Source organism: Magallana gigas, chromosome 6 (assembly GCF_963853765.1).
Source record: "Magallana gigas chromosome 6, xbMagGiga1.1, whole genome shotgun sequence".
Lineage (NCBI taxonomy): Eukaryota > Metazoa > Mollusca > Bivalvia > Ostreida > Ostreidae > Magallana > Magallana gigas.
The window spans coordinates 55885999-55906171 of record NC_088858.1 but is presented as its reverse complement, the minus strand read 5'-3'; the positions used below and the strand labels follow the sequence as shown (position 1 = coordinate 55906171).

The 20173-nt window shown below is 32.0% G+C and overlaps 1 protein-coding gene across 1 annotated transcript; it reads left to right on the top strand.

Moving 5' to 3' along the window:
* Window positions 1-5939: 5939 nt before the first annotated feature.
* Window positions 5940-7322, top strand: LOC136276421 (uncharacterized). The gene has a single exon (XM_066088324.1). It carries the CDS (start codon window positions 5940-5942, stop codon window positions 7320-7322), a length of 1383 nt encoding a protein of 460 aa, XP_065944396.1.
* The last annotated feature ends 12851 nt before the right edge of the window (window positions 7323-20173 follow it).

Here is a 20173-nt window from a genome sequence, read left to right as displayed (position 1 = left end):
TTTGGTACATCAATGACAATAACAGGTCCAAGGATATAATATATATTCGTGGCCAATGATCCTATCAGTATATAAATAGTGCCTGTTTGGGAGGGTAACAGTTGAAATTGACACCCCGAGAAAACCATTGTCAATGGTTTTCGAAGGGTGTCAATTTCAGCTGTTATCCTCCCAAACAGGCACTATTTATTTTGTTATACTGAATGTCTTAATTTTTAAAGAAAATTGTACTGCTTTTATATAGGAATAACGTGAATTCTACAGCGAACCGTACGCGCATAATTTTCGCGCATGTAACAATTTGTAATGTTACCCGTTGCTAAGTGCGCTACTAACGCTGAGGGTAATAGAACAGATTATGAACTGCGTCTTAACCAATCAGATTTCAGTATTTAACATGAAAGTATAACAATACAAAATGTTAGTAGATATTGCATCTCAATGAACATTTACTTTACCTTTAAGATCAACTAAACAACGAAATCAACGAAAATTGTTATTCAACGAATATATATGAAACCACACTATCCTGACTCTCATTGGCTTTTGTATATATATTTATATAATTTGAAGGCCTGAACCGGGTATAAATAGCAGTCAAACACAAACTGAAAAAATCATTTTCCCTGAAGCTTTCAGATCAAAAGAGAGGTTGATTTGAAAATATATGCATTTTTGGGGGTATATTGTCATCATATTATGTTCAAATTGCTGAAATTGGAAAGACTTCCAAACAAAGCAGACATATTTTTCAACGAAATAAAAACCCATATACAAAGTGAATTTGATGATTTAACACATACAGCACTGGAAGAGGCGACTTCCTACAAATATTAAGAACTTAAAACCATCAACATTATGACTGATGCTAGACATAGGGAAAGAAAAATGCCAAAGACACAAGTGCTGTGGCATTTGGAGAACAGTCTCACAAAGTGGACATGTCAGCATGTGACTAAATCCGATGATATTTTATCACAGAGACACGAAAAACTTGGAGCAGAACATCTTAAAGATTAAGAAGTTAACACCGAAGCCCATGCTAATGACAGGAATTGATCAATTACCAAATTCACTCGTGATGAGTGTGAATCAGAAATCCAAAATGACATATAACATGCTGTAAAGTCCACCAAAGCAGTTCTGACAAAAATCATCTGAACCAGATTATTTCGACAAAAAAAATTTAATCATCCTAATTATATGACAAAGTAGAACCAATATCCACACAATTTATTTGGTCCATCAGAAACTGTATGGAAGACCAGGAAAAATTAAAAACCCTCCTTCTAAATTTACATTTTGTAGCATTACAAAAATAATCATCAAGCTTTTCATAAATCAAGTTGCAAGAAATTTCTAGAAATGTTATAACAGATCCAAAAGGTGGGTGAGAAATGGTTGTAAGATGTCATAAAATATGTTATATTTAAACATCCTCATAATTACAAATTAGTAATGATTCATTTTATGTAGAAAAATCTCATGATGTTGTTTATGGAGATAAAAAAAAATATCATTTTCAGATACCCAGTATGTTGCTAAAACTAAGCACTCTGTCACTGGAACACACTCATCCAAAAAATCTTGAAAAGGAAATAAAGGGAGAGGAACGCTTACTTTTCTAAATCCTGAAAATTCTATTGCTTGGGGAGGAGGGGGTGGGGTGGGGTGGGGGGTCAAGGAATACCTTTGGGGGGGGGCAGAACAACCAGCACATGAACAATATTCATTACTCAGTAGTTTTAAAGTACTGTTACTTTAGCCTCCTATTTTCAGCACAGACTAAACTTCCAGATAGATTGTGTATTACGATATGTTCATGTTCTTCTGAAAAACATATTTGAACAATATTTTGATATTTCTGATATTTCTGATTTCTTTGGACATATTTAGCTTATATTTCATAGAAGTAAAGAAAAATTAACTCCAATTTTTGCCTAAAATTACCTTATTTCATGTATTATCTCATTTTCTTGAGATGTGACCCCTACGTTTTTTTTTAATTTTATATGAGACATTAAAACTGGAAAGCTGGAAAGATGGCATTACTATTATTTTTTAAAATTGCGTTATAATTTGATTACTCAAAATGTTGTAACAATCTTTACATTTGCTGTTGTATTCATTATCTACTGGCATTTGAAGCCATCAGTATAGCAAGGTTTTAAAAAAAAATTACTTGGATATTACTTTTATAATCACTACATGTGTTCAATTTCATACTGTATTGAAACCATAACTAAATGATAGTTGAAACTGTAAAGAATTGTTTGGTTTCTTTAAATAATCAATTTCAAAATTTTAGCAATCATGTCAGGAAAATTATCATTTTTGTTTGTGGCCACACATTTCCAAAAAAGGCATGTGACATGGGTCACAAATAAAATAATGAACATCTTAGGCCCCCATTTGTATATCCAAGATGTATTTGGATGATTGACATTACTAGTATTTTAGGTGCCAACCTCCGTGAAGAGAAAATCGCTGCCTACAAGATCCAGTGGTTTGGTGGAGCATGGTCCGGATAGTTCGTACCCGGTTTCACGACCTCGACGGGACATTCAACATCAACATCGTTTTCCTCAGAAGGGCAACACCATGCGAATGATGTGGTCATACTTCTACGACCACAAACAGATATACATGTGTATATATCGTGTCGTAACATTATATATTATCACATTTGTTCTTGCTTCACATTGAAGACACACTCTTTATATCTTATTATATCATATTTTGTTATCTTACTTCGTTTGTGACTATAATTAAAGTTATACATCTCTGTTATATATTTGACTTTAGTTTTGGATTGGTTTTGTTTTAGGATTTTTCTGTTCAAAGTAAAGGAATAATAAATGCCTTTTTAATGGGCATCACCTTCACATTTTCTGCAAAGATAAAACGTGTAGCGATCTCATTTTATGATGACCTTACATTGTACAAAGAAGGTAGTCCTTTAACTAAAAATACTTTAAAATATTTAAAAAAAAATTTCTTTGAAAAACTTTAAAAATAATGAAAGGTATTTACTCGTTAAAATAAAAGGCCACAACGCTATACGACAACGTGCTCATTTTTCTTATATAAAGAGCGTTGTTGGATTATGAAATGTAAAACAAATTACTCGTTTTAACAAAGTATTTACTCGTTAAAATAAAAGGCCACAACGCTATACGACAACGTGCTCATTTTTCTTATATAAAGAGCGTTGTTGGATTATGAAATGTAAAACAAATTACTACGTCTGCATACATTTATTTTTATTATACTTTCATGTTAAATACTGAAATCTGATTGGTTTAGACGCAGTTGGTAATCCGTTCTATTACCCTCAGCGTTAGCTACACACTTGGCAACGGGTAACCCAACGGATTGTTACATGCATGTAAATTATGCGCGTACGGTTCGCCATAGAATTCATTTCATTTCTATATAAAAGCAATAAAATTTTCTTTCAAATAAAGACATTCAGTATAATAAAATAAATAGTGCCTGTTTGGGAGGGTAACTGTTGAAATTGACACCCCTCGAAAACCATTGTCAACCTCCGCTTCGCCTCGGTTGACAATGGTTTTCTCGGGCTGTCAATTTCTACAGTTACCCTCCCAAACAGGCACTATTTATATAGTGTATCACATTCTTCAATGCAAGCCTCAATAATACAATGATATTATGTTGAGTCTTTCTTGAGTGTGCATGACTTTGCAGATTGTTGTAAGTTTTCATGCAGTCGTTGGTGCGGTTATATAGCTTTCATTATTGTTATGATTTTGCTCAAAATTTATAATTTCTAAATTACGTTCATGTTTTAAGGTGGAATAGCACATCAACACAAAATGGCTGATTACTGATCAAAACGACATTTCGTTTTATTAAAAGGATTTTATCGACTACAGCATGTAACTTACTCCATAGCCGAGTGGTGGATAAAGTGTCAGACTTGTAAAAGATAAAAAAAAAGTGTCAGACTTGTGATCTGTACCACCCGAGTTCGAATCCCGCAAGGACTTTTGTAGTTACTTACAGAAATGATTTTTTTAGATAATTATTTTTTACCCCCAAACTGCAAATTATTCGCATATTTAACACATGTATCGTTTATTTATCATTATATCTTTCATTATCAAATAATGTCCTGTAAATTTGAGTGACTTTTTCCAGGTGTGTTATTCCACCTTAAAATAGTGCTTATAAAAGATTTATTGCAAATAACAATTGAATTGACCTATAAGACCATTATATGTCTCTGTATTCACAAAAAGCATATCGATATCCGTTCCTCTCCTTGATTTTTAGGCTATACACAGTAAATTCTTAAGTTCTAGTTCTCATAATGTTTAAAAAAAGTTTCACATTCGTTGTCCGAGCAGTATGAGTTATGGTCGCCTCTTTTACTTGATTTTTTTCAGTTTACTTTTTTTTTAATTAAATATGATACAGTCATGTTCTTAATATGCGTTTATCTACCACCAGGGACATGTAAACAACTATCAAAAGTCTCTTGTAACGGGATTTTAAAGGTCGCAAACTCTTTGACTCTTTGTTACAAATAATGAACGCCGCCTTAGTGTTTTCAACAGAAATAACAGAGAGAACGATGTCTGTAGACGTAGAAGGGGTTTTACGAGGCGGTCGAACACTAGTATCATTCACCGTGCATTCAACTGAACTCTTAAACAGCTGATGTAGATTTTGTTTACAAGGCATTGTCAACAAAAGAACCATAATCTTTACAGTTTTTTTTATAACAATTTTTTTTCTAAGCCAAAATGTAGAGCAATACGAGCAATTCATATGCTATAACGAATGATAGGCCATTGCCAAAAGAGTTCTGGTCAACATCTGGAGGGGAAATACATAACCTACTAAACAACGACCAATGATTCATAAAATGTCATTGACTTTTCGTAACTGATATAAATAAAATATAAACTTGACAGTTCTAAATTGTGTGAATATGAAAACATACGTTTTATTATTAATAAACATAAAAAGATACAAACAAAATTTTAAAAAAGACAATGTAAATATAAAGAACTGTTCAACTCTTTGTAAAATTGCAGCTAACAAGACGCTATGTTTTAAAGACAAATCAAGTTTTTCAAAATCAACAAACATCAAATGTATTTGAAAGACATAATCTACAGCAAAAACGATATGCAATAAATGCAAGGTTATATAGTACATGTAATCTAAACAACACGAAATATAATTATTTTTAATAATAAGAACCGTTTTAAAAAAAGAAAAATAATTAATCGTATGGACAACATTGACACACAAATTATTCCAATGTAGCTTTAAAATTCTGAGATAAACTCTTTTATATACATACAAAAAACAAACAATAATTGTTTGATTTTATGAAAAAATTAACTGCGAGAAGCAATTCTTATTTTGATCATTTCAGTTTGCAACAGTCATAACACAAGTACCTCAAAATATTGTTTTTTTTATATTCTAACATATATATATGGTAATGCAAATAAAAAGCTGTCCCTTTGAACCATTTTGACCCTTTTACGGCAAGGCCCACTACAGAGTTTGATTAGACTATAAGTAAATATTGTATATTCAATAAGGAGTTATGTATTATTTTATTCAAAAATAAAACCACGGGAATGCGGCGTAAATATAATGAAAAAATCCCGGATTTTTGTAATTTTTTAATCAGTTGACTCAAATGTTTGTCCCATAGGATTCCATCTTTCAGTAAACAAAACGTCTGTCTTTATTTTTCTTTACATTTGAGCATTGCGTAGATGAATCGTAGCAGCGTGTACAGGTCTGGTAGAACAATGAGACTGGCAAACATACATAATATTACTATAGCCACAGATCCAACATATACCACCTCTGGTCTTGAATCCTGGGCTGATGTCTTGCTTCTTATGTATTTTGATGTCTTCTTTTTCGAGACTGTTAAATTCTGAACGATGGTTTCTATTCTCGCTTGCACGTTCTGTGGTGTCATTGAATCATTGGTCTCGGTACAGATGCAAGTACAGAACCCAACTTGTGTACTGTTAAATAAAGTAGGTTTAAATGTAGTGTCTGCAAATTGTGTTGCACCCACAGCTGTAGAAGTGGCGGGAGAGGCTGCTAAAGACAAAGTCGTGATAGAAGTCAATGTTCCTGACGTGGAGGCAGTGGTTGGTGGATGCAAAGTTGTGGGAGATGTTGGTGTATTGGCAGTGGTAGTTGTATCTTGTGAAGATAAAGTCGTGGTAGAAGTTGATGTACCTGACGTGGTGGCAGTGGTTGGTGGATACAAAGTTGTGGGAGATGTTGGTGTATTCGCAGTGGTACTTGTATCTTGTGAAGACAAAGTCGTGATAGAAGTCAATGTACCTGACGTGGTGGCAGTGGTTGGTGGATACAAAGATGTGGGAGATGTTGGTGTATTCGCAGTGGTACTTGTATCTTGTGAAGATAAAGTCGTGGTAGAAGTTGATGTACCTGACGTGGTGGCAGTGGTTGGTGGATACAAAGATGTGGGAGATGTTGGTGTATTCGCAGTGGTACTTGTATCTTGTGAAGACAAAGTCGTGGTAGAAGTTAATGTACCTGACGTGGTGGCAGTGGTTGGTGGATACAAAGATGTGGGAGATGTTGGTGTATTCGCAGTGGTACTTGTATCTTGTGAAGACAAAGTCGAGGTAGAAGTTGATGTACCTGACGTGGTGGCAGTGGTTGGTGGATACAAAGATGTGGGAGATGTTGGTGTATTCGCAGTGGTACTTGTATCTTGTGAAGACAAAGTCGTGGTAGAAGTTGATGTACCTGACGTGGTGGCAGTGGTTGGTGGATACAAAGATGTGGGAGATGTTGGTGTATTCGCAGTGGTACTTGCATCTTGTGAAGACAAAGTCGTAGTAGAAGTTGATGTACCTGACGTGGTGGCAGTGGTTGGTGGATACAAAGATGTGGGAGATGTTGGTGTATTCGCAGTGGTAGTTGTATCTTGTGAAGACAAAGTCGTAGTAGAAGTTGATGTACCTGACGTGGTGGCAGTGGTTGGTGGATACAAAGTTGTGGGAGATGTTGGTGTATTCGCAGTGGTAGTTGTATCTTGTGAAGACAAAGTCGTATTAGAAGTTGATGTTCCTGACGTGGCGGAAGTAATTAGTGAAGGTAACGTCATGGTAGTGGTCGGTGAAGACAAAAACTTAGTAGTGGTTGGTTCAGGCAAAGTCGTGGTAGTGGTTTGCCTATTTACAGTGGTTAAAGTGCTTTGTGTAGAAGTAGTAGATGATGACACAGCCAAAGTCGTAGAAGTAGTTGTAGTTACTGCCAAAAAGAAAAAAAAGAACAGTTGATTGAAATTCGTTAAGAACAAATTTGGTCTTTTTTCATTGGTCTCTTAATATTCATGGTAAACAGTTATTAAATGATACATAATTTAATATGGATAAAAAAATGTCATTTCTATTTTTTAGATTTTTATCTTAAAAAAAGATTAGTGTTGAATTGTTTTGAGAACGTCTATTATTTATTATTGCCAGAGTTTATAATTTGGATTTGCAATGGTATTCTTTGCTAATGTGGAGGCAATAAAACTAAATTATCGTATCTTATTTCAGTCGTGATGAACTTGATAACATATGAAACCATGATTTGTTTCAACGAATTTTGAACTATCATATATGCATGATTGAACACTTTCAAGTTTAGAAAAATTATTAAACGCAACTTTTTAAAAAAGAAGTTATTTTTTTTTTATTTATTTAAATTTTGCTTTAAGATTTTATTTTTACTCTCAGCTACATTATATCTTCAAAAGAGAGACAATAAATCAAAATCCTGTGATTGATAAGAAAACCTTAAAAAGCGTACGTATAAAAACGATAAAGTCACATAGAAACATGTATTCACTAGATTATATCTTATGATTAAAACCTTAAAACATTAAAAAGCGTACGTACAAAAACGTTAAAGTCACATTGAAACATGTATTCACTAGATTATATCTTATGATGCTATTCTTATTTAATTGTAAATTTAAAAGAAAAGAAAGTGTAAAGTTGTCGGAGCGAACCTCACAGTTGTAAACAAAATATGCTGTATGTAAAATGTAACCTTTTGAGAGGGTCTCTGAGACTATATGTCTTTATCAATTTAATGGATTAACAAAATGTAAATGCTTATAAAACAGCTTCACCTAGACACAGATATTATAAATCAATTTTAAATCAGCAAACTCTCTAAGCAATTTATGCTATTAAAAAGTTGATGATCATGGAAGCTTCATCATACAATAAATAGTTACTTTATGAATTTTTCAGCCAAATGATTTTTTGGTCAAATAATAAATATATCTGATTTTTTTTACTAACTCTTATACACAATAGTTATCTTTTAAAGAATTTATAGAAATTAACCTCCTTTACACAAGCAAAATCTGTCTCCTTTCAAAAATAGAAAGAAAATACGAAAAATACGTATTAGTACTCGCCATTGGGTGAGTAAATATGTAATACTTATTTTTTTTTCTTTTTATAAGGTTAAGCACTCGTTTAATCAACAGCGTCGATGTTTATACCTTAACTTTTTTGTACGGATACCAGTAAATACAACATTTAAGTAGGTTAACGTTTAGTCCAGTTGTTCAAATTTCCTAAGTTAATGCTTAATATCTTTTTCCCTATGTGTTAATCATTCCTATTAAATTTATACTAAAATTAGTAAATTTTTAGCAGTAAGTTTTTTACTTAGGTAAACATATTTGTATTCTGTTAGTAAATTCCACTGTAGTCAATATAATGTTACATGTACAGCGTGCAAGTTTTGTTTATATAATATTTACTAATTTCACATAGTACATCCTTATTTTTCATACATTTTACTTACTGTCGTATAAGGATCAAGGAACCATGTCGTGCTACGGCTGATACTAGCTACAGAAACATGGTGTAGGGCCTGAGGGGAAGCACCTGATGATGACCTCAATATTCATATTTGGTAATATAACAGATACTGTGGTTTCATTAATATTCAAGGGTATCAATTTTCGTGGATAAAGTTGAAATCACAATTTCAAGGATATGTAATTTCGTGGCCAATGACCCCATCAATACAGAATGTTAATAGAAATTGCATTTCAATGAACATTTAATTTCATGGATCAACTTAAAAACGAAATCCACGAAAATTGGTATTCAACGAATATTGATGAAACCACAGTAGGTAAAGTTAGCTACTAGTAACTGGCTACTAGTAACTGGCTACGAGAAGTAAGAAAACCTAGCTACTCGTAACTGGCTACGAGATAAAATCAAAGTTGGCTACTCGTAACTGGCTACTAGTAACTGGCTTCGAGAAGTAAGAAAAGCTAGCTACTAGTAACTGGCTACGAGATGAAAGAAACTTGGCTTCTAGTTACTTGTTACTGTCCATGTTAGAACACATACCTAGGATTTCTATTTGTGTTCTTAAGATGTACATTGCACAGTATCACTGTCAATTGTCAATATATCTCAAGTAGCTGTATATATAAATTGAAGATACATGCCAGACCTGCTTATATCAACATTTCTTCAAGTCTACCACATAATATTACGACACAGGTGCTCAGATATATTCTCTTTATGTAGTGAGATACTAGCGCATTTTGTTACAAATATCTTTATCTTTTGGCGGTTTTGGCAATATATCTCAAGTAGATGTATATAGAAATTGAAGATATATGCCAGACCTGCTAATATCAACATTCCTTCAAGTTATCCACATAATATTACGACACAATTACTCAGATATCTCTATTTATGTAGTCAGCTACTTGTGCATTTTGTTACAAATATCTTTACTGTTTGGCGGTTTTGTCAATATATCTCAAGTAACTGTATATATAAATTGAAGATATATGCCAGACCTGCTAATATCAACATTTCTTCAAGTCATCCACATAATATTACGACACAATTACTCAGATATCTCTCTTTATTTAGTCAACTACTTGTGCATTTTGTTACAAATATCTTTTTTTTTTGGCGGTTTTGTCAATATATCTCAAGTAGCTGTATATATAAATTGACGATATATGTTAGTCTTGCTAATATCAACATTCCTTTAAGTCATCCACATAATATTATGAGACAATTACTCAGATATCTCTCTTTATGTAGTCAGCTTCTTGTGCATTTTGTTACAAATATCTCCATTTTTAACAATTTAGTTTATACACCTCAAGTAGTTGTATGAATAGATTGAAGATATCTACAAGTCTTGTTAATTTGAACATTCTATAAGGTCACCTACATGATATTATGACACAACAACTCAGATATCTTTCTTTTTGTCGTCAGCTACTAGTACATTTTGTTACAAATATCTTTAATTTTTGGCGGTTTTGTCACCATATCTCAAGTAGCTGTATAAATAGATTGTTAATATTAAGAAGTCATGCTTATTTCATGATTCTATTTGGACATCCACATGATATTGCGACACAACTACTCAGATATCTCTTTTAATCTCGCCAGCTACTAGTGCATTTCGTTACAAATATCTTCATTTTTAACACTTTCCATGTTACTCAAGTTGATATACATATAGATTAAGGATTAAAGATATCTAGGTTTTAATTTAAATATTGACAAACAAACAAACAAATTTGAAATATTGTAAAAATTGTAAAAATCGTATCTGTAAGGGGATAGGGGAGGGGGCAAAGTTTACTTATAATTTCAATTTCACTGGTTATTTTCTTTCATTCACTTCATCTTTTTACGTGCACACGAAAAACGTATGGGGAAAAACTCTATGTTAAATCGCTTTTTAAATGAAAGAAATTTGCTGCGAGGAAAAGTCTCTCTCCTCTGAAGCTACGAGTACAAAAGAGGAATACATTATAAACATTGAAACGTTTGTGTTTACAGCTTCAAATTTCTGCTTAGGATTGTATCTTTCCTAAAACACAGGTTTCTAACCGAAAATATTTTCCATGCACATTTATATGCACTACTATACGGAACAGATACGTATGGAAATACATGTTTCTTACAAAACTAAGCATACTTGTGCAAAAAATAGTATTCACTTTTTTGTCTCGACTAAATTTTAACTAACCGACTTTACAGACAGCAGATTCCAGTGAGAGTAAATCTGGAACGAAACTGTATAAGGATTCATTGTCTGTCGTCATGACGTCAGGCATACAAATGTATCTAAGGTTTAAAAGTTGCATTCTCCAAAATAGTGCAGACAATGGGACAAGCAATATCATTATTTTTCACAAAAAAGATTAACCGATGCATGTTTAAGATGTCAGCATTAACATTCACAATTGATGAAAATGTTATATGGCATGAAATAACAACAGCAAGCAAGAGTTTTCAAGTAAAAGGGACGTTCACCATGCAGTGCACGTGTGTAATCCTGATTTAAACATAGATCAGAATTCCACTATATTTGAACGGTGGAAAAGGGGGAGGGGGTCATTGCAACAAGCTGCAACCTATTGTCTATTACGGTACAATATAAACTGGCATATATCTTCAATTTATATATTTGAAAATTGATATATTCAACATAATTAGTTATATATAACTAATTAGTTATATATTTACTATACGTTCTACCTAGAGTAAACTTTAGTTTTTTCAAAAGTCCTAATTTTTTGTATGCACTGTTTACTATATTATTAAAATATTGAAACCAACTTAAATCATTAGAAAAAAGTAAACCAAGATGTCTGTGGGTTGAAAAATAGCCCAGTTGACATCCTTGAAAAAATACATCTTGAGATATATTGACAAAACCGCCAAAAATAAAGATATTTGTAACAAAATGCACAAGTAGCTGATTACATTAAGAGAGATATCTGAGTAATTATGTCGTAATATTATGTGGATGACTTGAAGAAATGTTGATATTAGCAGGTCTGGCATATATCTTCAATTTATATATACAGTTACTTGAGATATATTGACAAAACCGCCAAACAGTAAAGATATTTGTAACAAAATGCACAAGTAGCTGACTACATAAAGAGAGATATCTGAGTAATTGTGTCGTAATATTATGTGGATAACTTGAAGGAATGTTAATATTAGCAGGTCTGGCATATATCTTCAATTTCTATATACATCTACTTGAGATATATTGCCAAAACCGCCAAAAGATAAAGATATTTGTAACAAAATGCGCTAGTATCTCACTACATAAAGAGAATATATCTGAGCACCTGTGTCGTAATATTATGTGGGTGACTTGAAGGAATGTTGATATGAGCAAGACTGGCATTTATCATCAATTTCTATATACAGCTACTTGAGATGTATTGACAATTGACAGTGATAAAGTGCAATGTACACCTTAAGAACACAAATAGAAATCCTAGGTATGTGTTCTCACATGGACAATAAGAAGTAACTAGAAGCCAAGTTTCTTTTATCTCGTAGCCAGTTACTCGTAGCTAGCTTTTCTTACTTCTAGAAGCTAGTTACTAGTAGCCAGTTACGAGTAGCCAGTTACTAGTAGCTAACTTTACCTATCTATTTTAATTATGATTTTTATAGATGTAATATATTTGCCAACCCAATATGTAAATGTGGAAGTTCTTAGTGTAAAAAATATTCATTATTAAGACAATTATTGAATGTATCATCTTTTATCGTTGAACTTTTGAATATAATTGATGTTCATTTGATACTTTTGGGTGACTAAACTATATCTTATGATGAAGTGTGGAAGATTTAATTAAATTTTTTAATGCATTTGCATACTTTTCTTATCCAGCCTGATTCTAATTTTAGATTCTAGATTTGCACAGTATTACAGCATTTAAATCTAATATTTTTTTCCATTTGGTGCACTATAACTGTTTGAAATGTAACCTGGCAGTGTATGGCTTTGTAATATATCATGTACCAGAAGGAGAGGACTAAGTTTTTAATACTTTGATCCAATCCTTTTGCCTTTTTTATTCAATAAAATATGTTCAACTAAAACAAATACCATTATACAAAATAGTCGGAGATTGGGAACGTTTTCTTTAAGTATGATTTTATTTCAAGCAGCGCAGTTGCAAAGTAAAGTTAAACATATTTTTCCTTATGATAATCTATAGATAATTAGCACATTATTCAATAGCTCTGTAATACCTAACTTACTGAAAAAATGTTGCGATCGTGCAATAGATTGATAATAATAATCTTAAGAAGAGGCACGTTTATCTTATAAACGAAACGTAGTAAAGCGTTGCTTATTTAATCACAGTCACAATAATACGTATGGCTTACCAGATCATATTCAAATTACTATTACCTTCACAACCAATAACATCAAAACGAATTCTGCAATGAATGTGGCAATCCGTAGGATACAGGCGAAAATAACGGGCAACTGTTGGGTTGGGCAGATCGTTAGTTGTTAAATCTGAGGTTGCATTAAACGTCTGTAAAGTAAATAATGTCTATAAATCGATACATTACTATCAACAAATCGATAAATGATTATCAAATGGGTGTCTTGTTTATAGCAACATTTGAAAGAGGTTTGAAGAACATATAACATAACTGGGTTTTTTTCTGCGGTATACATGTACAACTTGAGCGCTTAGATATGGTTAGATAGAATGATTCGATGATATAAAAAGTGTTACATCACGGGTCATTGTTATTGGGACTGAACACAGTATGTTATGTAAAAATATCAACGAATTGTTTTCTTCTAGCATCGAAGAATTTAATTTTGAGTACGATGCATATAATTTCCTCATAGTACAAATTACATCTCATTTAAAAATCCTAAACAGCGGTGCGATCGGAGATTGTGGTGGTTTATATGTTTTTTTTAAAAATTTATTCAAACACATTACATAAAAATGATAAAATTTGATTTATTCTCAGTCCCGACTTAAAAAATATAATGAATATTTTAATAAAAAAAACTTATGGTCCAACTATGAAAATAAATTAAAGTTTTAAACTAAATTCAAAATGCATTTTCGTTCGCACTTTACTTTCATTACAGATATCGACATGCACTGACTCACGTTCATGATCGCCATCCAATCATAAGTTGTGTTACTGTATCCCACTTTGTATTTCTTTACGTATTCAGTGTAACCAAGGACATTTGAGCCTTTTGTTACTACACCAATTATTATTATGGTTCGTCCAAAATCGACCTGAAACAGAAATATAAACCATATTGTAAGAATTTTTTTCTTCATATGTTTAACATGAAATTAAGTTATTGTCCTAACAACTCGCATATCATATTCCGTTTCAAACACGAATATCAAGATCGACTTTTTTTATTTTGAATTTCTTTTTCAATAATCAACGAATATGCATATGACAGAATAATCAAATTAAATATATTACACTACACTTACCCATTTTACTCATATTGAAAGGTAAGGTTATGACACTACACTTCCCCATTTATCTCATATTGAAAGGTAAGGTTATGACATTTATCTTACTACTACATATAGAAACAATTAATAACGCATTCTTCTGCGTGCACAAGAAAAAAGTAACTCGATAAGAAAAGATAAATATTAACATTACAAAAAATGCTCAATGTATACTTTTATGCTTAAAGGGGCATGGTCATGTTTTTGGTCAAAAATTAATTTTTCGATTTTAACGTTTACAATGTTTCAGTGAGGCATTTTTAATAGGCAACCAAAATTTGAGTGTCATTTGTTGAGTTATAAGCGAGTTACAGAGTTTATAATTTTTCGATATGTAAACATAGCCTTTGTTTACATTTTGAATGTTGAAGTGAAAATTCCAGTTTTGGACCTCAACTGAATGTGTTAACCGTTAGGAACTGTTAATGCTTAAAATAAATAAGAAGATAGCCAAATCAGCTTGAAAAAGATTTTTTACTTGTATATTGAACCAATGTAAACAAAAATAGGGCACGAGCCTTGTTTACATGACGAAGAATTTTATGCCCTGTATCTTGCTTAAAACTCATCGACTGGCACTAAAATTTAAGTTGATAATAAGAAATGCATTTTCAAAGCATTGTAAATAATAAAAACAGAAAAATAAAATTGGACCAAAATCGTGGCCATGCCCCTTTAACATAAAACCCAATGCTTTGTACAATGTAGTTATTAATGTTATCCGTAATGTGATATGTAGTGATTAAATAGACTCACCATTTAACTTAAGTTCTAACTTCATTGTTAGATGAACCATAAAAACAAATCATGAATGCTCTTTTGTTTTCATTTTATATTTAAGTTGTTAAATAATGTAAAGCAGTCTAGAAGTAAAGAACAAAACAGCTCAAAACAGATCAAACAAAAGTACAAAAATGCAATAGCAACTCATAAATAAAGAACCTATTTTGTTGACCTGCAAAAAAGAAACGCTGACAAGTTATTCAAAGGATGTAATTCTAATTAAGTTTAGTGTTTATATTACTCTTTTGTGTAACACCACTTCATCAATATCTGCAACTTTATTAAAATGAACCTTTTGTATGTTCATTTTGCATTGCATGTTTTTCAAACACCCTGTCTATAATTGCACCTGTATCCATGGATCGTTATTTTGTGCATATAAAAGCCATCCAGTACTTGATAGTCGTGCTTTGGCGGGAGGATTATAATAATCATATGTGCTGGAGGCCGTCAGTTTATCATCAGTCACTATGTCCAACATGTACTCATTGCATCCCAAGACTGAAAAAAGTAATTTTCGTTTATATCATAATATATAAATGATAATCGATTTTTAATTGATGACTTTCTTTTAAAATGCTGTCATTCTCGGACACAAAGTTCATGCTGACCGACTTTTTTCATACCTATTGTAAGACTATAATTAATCACCTAATTGTCTACGGATTTTCCCGTTTTTCCCAATTACGATAAAGAGCACACGGCCCGTGTGACCGGTCAACAGAGGATGCTCACTCCTCCCTGGTACCTGAAACAACCTCTAATTTTCGTAGAAGTCCGTGTATGCCTTGCCCCTGTTTTGTATTTTTCGTTTAGATTTTTTTTTAATTCGAACACTATTCGTTATCACCACGTGTCATTAGCAAGCTGCAAGTATTCCTTTATTTCAAAATAACATCGGTCTTTTGACCCATTAAGGAATACAGATATCCTCACCTTATCGCTTTTGATATTTAAAAAATAACATCAATTGTGTTTGTATCGTCATTTTGAATTTATATTTAATTATATTGGCGGTATGAATATTACATTAAAAAGCATTAATTACTTGTTGGATATAACAGATATAATATATAGTATATAGAATTTGTTTATAAAGAATGTGAAAAAATGATGTTTTATACATACTCATATAGTAAGTGTTGAATCATACATTCTCTATATACTAAAATATAAACTTCAGAGACTAAGTCGACATGACTTCAATGTGAACTTAGAGAAATTCGGTGTAACTTAAGATTTATTAAATGTTTAAAGTAACCAGTTTACAAAGATTAAGGCAAAATTTCTGTTTTGAAAAAAAAAATTAACAGCATAAGAGTGTCAGATGTACCTTCCATTATGCTACAAAATGACTTTTTTTATCGGTTACAACTACAATTGTTTCCAAATTTTATTTTCGTATAGTACCATATGATTTCAATTGTAAACAGCGCGCATATCATATCAAAATTATATCATGTATCAATTTAAAACACAAAAACTGCCAATTTTGCCTCGTGTTAAAAAAATAAATAAATAAATATATCATGATGAAAAAAGTATATGGATGATAAATGTGGTGTCTTTACACAGGAAGACATTTCAAAACACCAGATCTGTATAAGGTTTTCTACGGGTTTGTCGTAAAAAAAAACCATATTTCCAACAGGTTTCATTACAGTGATTACAGTGTACATTACTACGCTCCGATTCTTAAGTCTAAATGAGACTGGAAACCAAATAATTGTTAAAACGCAATCGCTCCTTTACAAGCATATGCATATGCAATTGTTTTGGTAAACTTTTCTCGTGTGCCAAAAAGTTTGATGCTAATTTAATGGCCAAGAAAAAACATAACTAGCATAAAAATGTTTGGAACGTGATTAGGTTTTATTTTTTAATCTTTTGTGCTAATTATCATTAAAATAAGATAAGCTTGATTTATGTAAAGATCAAAATTTTATTGATACATCAAAAGAGGAATAGTGTATTTTATTTACCTAAATCTAAAACAGTAAGCTGAGTTAGTAGTTTACAAAACCCTTGCAGAATATTGAAATTTTAAAAACGTTTTTATTAACCTGTATTCAAAGTCAGCAAGCCAAAATACAACAATAGTTCCATAACTTGGAGAAGTCGAGACTGAACTTTTACATCTCATCAATTTTGAAAAATCAGAACACTACATCTTTCTTTATCTTTACTTTACACATAACATTTTGGAAGCTTTCATGGTCTACAATTGAAATGCAAATCACTCTATTTATTACCTCAACAAATGTATCTAAAACAACGATTTTCAAGTATAATTTTTAATGAAATAAGTGTAGATGACCATGAAGCTTTGACTTGGTGAGTAAACTCTGAAGAAATTTCTCAAAGACATTTCAGATACTATTTTTGTTTTTAGTTGTCTACAAGTCTTTCGTCATTACTGAATTAAGATTTTAAGATTTCAAACAAGGAAATAACCAATATAAAGGAACTAAGTTAATTGTAGCTACATTGAATAATCAGGGTTATATCATTAAACAATTATTTGGGTTGAACCATTTAATTCAGAGTGTTTGTTTTACCTGTTACTGTAGTACTGCCCGTCATTTAAAATATATAGATAATCTGTTATCTCCATAAATATTAGCATGGACATTTAAAACTCTTTCATGGGATTGCATTTTTTAATTTACCAAGAAAAATTGCCCACGAAGTTGTATGGATTGATACAGAGAGTCGCCAGCTCCCAGGTTGGCATGTAGCAACGGAGGATGGGGGAGATAGGGGTCCCTCTCCACATCATTATGGTAAAATAAAAGTACATGATAGAATAAATGACATGCCCCCTTCCGGATTAGGATTTTGAGGTTTGTCGGAAATGCTGGAACTGTAGAAAATATTGCCTTATTCTACTCTCCCAATATCCACGAAAACGGGATGTTTCAACCTTAGAATGGTCTTAAGAAAAGCTAAGTGATGTCCAGAAGTTAATACAAAGTTATTGTGTTTCCTAAATTTAGGAGAGCTTCGAGAAACATAATTGATACCAAGACGTATCCTAAGATGTACTTAGGACGCACCATAGTCCTATGATAGCTTCGTGAACATGCCTGCTGATTCTGATATAATGGGCATGCTTTTCTTCACAATGTTTTCTTAATAGCGACGTTAATTGAATAGGAATGTATGTATATTGAATGAAAATATCAGCATTTTAGGTATCGTTTTTATTGGAAATATATTAATACATATTACGTTTTCTTTATGCCATATACAGGAATATATGTACATCAGTTTATAGAAACTGATAGCTTTCGGTTATACACCGATACACATTTAACTGCGTATTGTTAAAACAGAAACTTTTCACGCAAATATCACGTTTAATCATTTACATTAAAATGTCTACTTTGACAATTTGGGCCATTTCTATAGTACTTTAAGTACCGTAATTTAAATCGATTTTCGAATGTGGTCCGGGAGTTGGGAATTGATTGTCAATCATGATTTAATATGTTGATGTTTAAATAATGATATTCCATTAAAATCAAATCAAATATGGATCGGATGAATTAAATACCGTATCGAAGGGTCGGAAAAAGAAATCAATGAACGCTTTTTCTCATTTTATACATTACATGTATACCCTCTTCCATATTTCTTTATCATGAAACACATTTAAGCTGCTGGATCCAATTTTATATCTAATATCGACAGTATGTCAATGGACATTGCAGTAGGTTTCCGGATTATTTCAGGAATATTACTATTGAAAAAATGATATTCAAAACCTATTAACAAACGTTACATTAAAGAGAAACGCTTTATTTTGCCCCTTATTAAGATTTGATGCAAAAACAAGGCGGGTATATGATCGGATAACGATAGCTTGGGTATTGTTTATGTAGTATATGTAATTAAGATCGGGTTCGGCATTCTGATCAGCTGATTGATTATTCCTCAGTTGTGAACAGAACTTGGAATAGTAAAGACGTCTCCCGGTCGGCTAGCCTATTCAAGACACAACTCAGGTGGGTAGTAACTTTAAGTTACCCCTCACCACTTGTCACGTTTAATACTAACGAATAAATAAATCCAATTACTAACATCACTTCACAACATTTATTCCCCTTTTTAAATTTAAAAGCCAAAGGTCGAGATACAAGCAAGAAACAGAGTTTGAAATTCTTTGTTTTGTAATCAAAGCTCGAGTCTTGTTATTGTTTACATATGTGTTGTATGGTGCTATATTTTGTTGATAATATTATTTATGAACACATTGAGGCAGTTTATCGTTTTTGTCACGAGTTATTTTTTCAAAAAAATAATAATAGTAAAATGGTTCTGGTAATACTTTAAATAATTATAAACAAATATTGGACTCAAGCTTTTTTTTTTTTTTTTACACAGAACAATGATTTCTTACCTCTGTATCTTGCTTGCAATTGTAATTGCGTGTAATGCTTGTAATTTGGTTTCTAACATTCCAATTTTGGTCAATCATTTATGATGCCAAGTAAACCATTCCAATACATTAGAATAAAAAAAATTGATCTCAAATCGTATCTAAGTCTATTTAACTATCAAAGTTTATTGTTTTAAATTGATACATCTTCCTTTCTTAAACCACTAAACACATTAAAGGCATATATTACATTTGATTAATCACATGAAATATTCTCCATCCATGTTTAAAAAACATGTGTATTTCATTAGTTACGTGCAAGTACCTTACCTGTTGCCATTAATCCAACCACAATTAGTAGAAGGATACACCGATGCTGTATTCCGGGAATCATGTCTCACCCTTAAGTCGCAAGCGGTCTGTATCTTAAATCTCTCTAGATCTATAATCGATCCTTTTAACCAGAATGCTCTCTTGGAAACTTGTTCGGTATGTCAGTTGTTTTTAAAAAAGAGATGTTTTTCCTGTCTCGCCTTGTCGCCAATGCTAACTGTGAGCTGAAAGATTTTACCGTTCTGTGACTCTTTCCGTTTAATTGTATCTTTTTCTTTATCTGCAAGTCCGTTCGTCTTTTACATTTC

Coding starts and splice junctions, on each gene's coding strand:
- LOC136276421 (XM_066088324.1), top strand. CDS start 5,940: ATGGTTTCTATTCTCGCTTGCACGTTCTGTGGTGTCATTGAATCATTG.